The 4018-nt window shown below is 42.2% G+C and overlaps 2 protein-coding genes across 3 annotated transcripts in view; both read right to left on the bottom strand.

Annotated features, from left to right (window-relative positions):
- Positions 1–713: 713 nt before the first annotated feature.
- LOC113209344 (uncharacterized) lies at positions 714–3067 on the bottom strand. Of its 2 annotated transcripts, XR_008010929.1 has the most exons (3): positions 2677–3067; positions 1555–1691; positions 714–827 (listed from the first exon to the last, which is right to left on the bottom strand). XR_008010929.1 is itself a non-coding variant. In XM_026426791.2 (2 exons), exons 1-2 carry the CDS (start codon positions 1811–1813, stop codon positions 760–762), a joined length of 327 nt encoding a protein of 108 aa, XP_026282576.2. In that variant the 5' UTR covers positions 1814–2666; the 3' UTR covers positions 714–759. The 2 variants fall into 2 exon arrangements, 1 of the variants encoding a protein (XP_026282576.2); XM_026426791.2 differs by lacking the exon at positions 2677–3067 and having other exon boundaries at positions 1555–2666.
- A 710-nt stretch (positions 3068–3777) lies between these two features.
- Positions 3778–4018, bottom strand: part of LOC113209331 (scavenger receptor class B member 1-like) — a gene marked incomplete in the record, with an annotated part of 65946 nt that continues 65705 nt past the window's right edge. Inside the window, 1 exon segment of the mRNA XM_052265494.1 lies at positions 3778–4018.

Consider the following 4018-nt stretch of genomic DNA (forward strand, 5'->3'; position numbering starts at 1 on the left):
CATCAATTTTCGCTAAAAACACAAAGGCTATAGCCTTTGTATATTTTGCCAAAAATGAAAAAATTAAAAATCGCTGGAAATGATTTGAATTGGTCTAGAAGAGTCGCCTTTGACCTCCTCTGTCGAAATTGCGTGCTTCCTGGCTCTTTTACATCATGTTTCTTCGACTAAAACTGCCTCTTTGGTTTGTTGCAGGAAGATCGGCCTGGAGGTGTTTCTGTATGGACATCAGCCGTGCAGCCCATGGAATCATCAGATATAAGTTGAGTTGGCGTCACAGTGATGACCGTTGGTCCAGTTATTTTTCTTTACCCCCCTGTAAATTCATTCATCAACCCACATTGTGGAAGGGTCTAGCGGAGCCGTTCCGCTCAACGCTGTGGAGTCAGCGGACCCCTTGCATGGGGACAATACGTGCAACGCGTGACCTCACTGCGTCAATGAGGGGGCTGGACGTGTCGCCCTAAGCCGTCCAAAAAAACCTCCCCTCCCCCTGCCCTCCTCCCGGCTGCGGCTGCTGTGGAGGTAGTAGCAGGCTGCCGCCGCTGCTGCGGGGGCTGTGGGGGTAGTAGTAGTGGTAATCCTACTGCTGCCACTGCAGCCGCTGCATCAGAGACGTCTGTGACGTCACTGCGGTAGTGGTGGCAGTCTGCTACTACATCCACAGTTACCACAGCTTCTAGCTAACTAGGTGTATGAAATCAAGTAAAATGTCAGATGTAGTCATTTTTTATTCTTTATTGTTTCAAATAATTTACATTATAAGAGTAAGTCTTCCTCAAGTAGCTGGCTTGTTTCTGCTGGTGACTTGGAGCGAATCTGAATACCTGAAAAAGAATGAAAAAAATCTAAGTTAAATTCAAATTCTCAGTTCAACTCAAACATGTTCTGGACCATATGTATCACTGTAATGCCAACTCATCGAATGAAATTCTATGTTACAGGTGGCCAGCATCAAGTCCAGGCATATCCCTATGGACAAGAAACAGCATCACTTCCTGTTTTACTACGACTGTACCAGACAAATGAAATAAATAGCAGCATTACTGTAACTGACTCTCTGATGATTTGCCTCTCTCACTTTCCCTCTACTAAAATCAACACACGACTAAATGTTTTAGGATCAAGTGATAAGCGGTATATATGGAAGTAGCATAGAGACAGTAAAGATATGACAAGTAACCCCCTAATAGAAACAAATACCAAAATAAACTTTTACCAAAAATGACACTACCATAATGCGTATTGATATGTTTAGCAGATGATACCTTAAGAACCTTTTGACTAAACGTAAAGAATATAAAGTAAATTTAAGGTGTCAGCTAGCTTTTACTCTCGAAACGGCAAGAGAATCAAGCGGAGACCAGAAAGTGCCCGCGCTTTTCAACGCCGCGCTTGTACGCTGAAATTGCAAATAACAAGCAACCAGAAACAAATGACAGTTAAATCCGGGAGGAAATTTGAAAACAAACATATTCTTAAATTTGTATCATCTGCTTTCAAGATAGATTCTTGATTTATTTGGTTAACATTACATAAAAAGTCCAAACTTACCAGACTCATTCCTGTGATCATGAGAAGAAGGGGCCATTTCTAATGCTGTGTGCTGTGACACCGACTCAGCATGCATTGGATGACAGCTGACGTCTGCTAAGCTGACGTCAAGCGCAGAAGCAACTATGACGGTCTTCCTGCAACAAGGGTAAAAACAGAATATTGGTCTACATATATCATGGTTACACCAACTCCTCTCTGGACTCTCTACAGTTTTAGGGAGCTGCATAACATTGACTTGCCATTGCTTCAAAAGCATTGCCTAGGACAAACAATGTCAACTCAACGTCCAACGTTCACAGGTGGGATCCAAGAAATATAAAGCTTATATAAATATTCATGCACTTTTAACTCTGTTCCCATATTATTTACTTTGCATTTTTAACAATACTTAAAGGACTATAGAGAAAAAGAGCATTCATGAACGTTAGCAGGAACTTGAATATTTGTGCCTGTCTTTGAGCAGAAAAAAGTGCAAAATCAATGAGGGGATATGAACCTAAATACATCATAATTACTATTTGTCAAATTTCATGAAAATAAATAAAGTAAAACGTTTTCGTAAGCCCTTATTTCTTCCAGTCCTGCTTCATGATGTCCTCCATTCCCTTTCCCAAGCCTTGGTGCAGCAGAAAGGTTAAAGTCACTACGGGTTCTCAGAGGCTTTAAAATTAATTCTAAATGTAAACAAAAAACTAGAATCCTACTTGAAAAACTCAAAAAATTTGGGGACTATATCTGAGATTAATAGCAGTTATTCCCCAAGGACACAAAATGAGAAAACTGGCACTCTTTTTCTATTTTAAAAACATCCTACATTACTACGCTGAGTACCTATTATATTATTTCCCTCCGTACCCGCAGGAGGAGAGTCATAAATTAGAGCTGTGAAGGTGACAGAATGAGGGGCAGGGGGCTACAAATTACTCTCAATGGCCTTAGTTACATTCACTGCACCAACTTAATGAAATTTTTCATTGGAGACCATTTGAGGCTTTCATTACTCGTTCTTTACCAGCCCACATCACCTTCTTGGTGGTAGGAAGAACGAGTATTGATCTCAGTGCGGTGTCACCCTTTATGAATTGTTTGTACTTTCATCTAGGAACACATAGCACCTACAGACATGATAGTAGTACGATTGTAGAGCGAAGACCATGAACTTTTTCAGGTTATGTAATGGTATCATTTTGAGCACTCGTATTTTGCGAGTTTTCATTCTCTCTAGATTTAACATCTTTGGCTAGACACCAAATACCAACAGCCCGATAAAAGAGAAACAGAAGAGATTTTAGACATTCCTTTAAATATGCCTGATAGAGAAATGACAAAAAAAGTTTGGCACAAGAGTAAATTCAAAGCAAGGTTATGTAGAAAAGTTTGTCAATGAGAGTTATCACGTTAGCGTTCTTCCGCGTCTACGCATAGATAGAGGTGTCTCTATGACACTTTATTGAAACATCTATAATTTGCAAAGACGAACCAGAACAAAGGGAAAATAACAACAGCAGTTTCTAACCTCGCAAACCAAAAAACCACCAGCCTAGCGCAGCAAACAACAGTAACAGTGTTGCCTGTTGCCCGTAGTAGTCTCGTTGCAGGGTATGTGCGACCACTTATGCTAGCAGGCGCTGAGGGTAGGCCACCATCTCCACACAGAAACTTGGCGGAAAGGCCTACCCGATGCGCCGCAGGCGTTGGGCCCGTCGACTCGTTTATACTGCGAGGGTCACCCTTGCGGCGAGTTGTTTCTGAGGGCGCCTGGAGGGTAGGCAATCAGTACACAAGCTGTCCCTTGGGTTTGGGGAGCCCCCGAGCCCCAAGTAGTGTCAGTTCAGATGCAAAGTGGCAACACTTATGTGGCCCTAAAAAGAGACGTGTGGGCAACGGGTAGGCAACGGGCTGCGCCAGGGAAGCGTCGAGCGCCTGAAGGGTAGGCAACCCCCCTGCTCGTACAAACAAGGGCGTCTCTGATTACAAAACCGGGGCCACAGGCTCAATTTTAGGTCATTCAGTCGGTTGCAGAGGACAAATATCTCTCCGCCCTCTCACACCCGGAAACACATAGCCAGTGAAAAATGTTCCACGGACGGAATCCGAACCTGAAAACTAACTAACAACGGTTTTGAAGTAAAACAAATTTGAGTGTCGGTGAGATAATGTGCTTATGTAGGCGTTTTAAAGGTTGGTTCGGTTTTGGAAAATAAAGGCGAGTCCAGCAAGAAATAAGGACAGTTGTTTATTGGCGCAATATTACACCTGTATTCTGAAACTGGAAAGTGACAGATTAATTTCTCTTTGAACTGCCTATTGAAGCCAGACAAGTCATGCTTCTACGCTAAAGAAGAGGGACAATCATACAACCATGTACATACGTAGAAAGAAATTGATGCATTCTATATCTGTCTCAGTAGTTTTGTTTGCAAGCAAGATTACGCTTACGGTCTAAAATTGGTCAATATAA

Source organism: Frankliniella occidentalis, unplaced genomic scaffold, assembly GCF_000697945.3.
Source record: "Frankliniella occidentalis isolate FOCC.00 unplaced genomic scaffold, Focc_3.1 Scaffold27, whole genome shotgun sequence".
Classification (NCBI taxonomy): Eukaryota; Metazoa; Arthropoda; class Insecta; order Thysanoptera; family Thripidae; genus Frankliniella; species Frankliniella occidentalis.

Bases quoted from the DNA above. Each gene is read 5' to 3' on its own strand.
- LOC113209344 (XM_026426791.2), bottom strand. From the start codon at position 1,813: ATGCTTTTGAAGCAATGGCAAGTCAATGTTATGCAGCTCCCTAAAACT. The intron at 828-1,554 runs GTAAGTTTGGAC...ATTCTTTTTCAG, and splicing joins TGATCACAGGAATGAGTCTG to GTATTCAGATTCGCTCCAAG.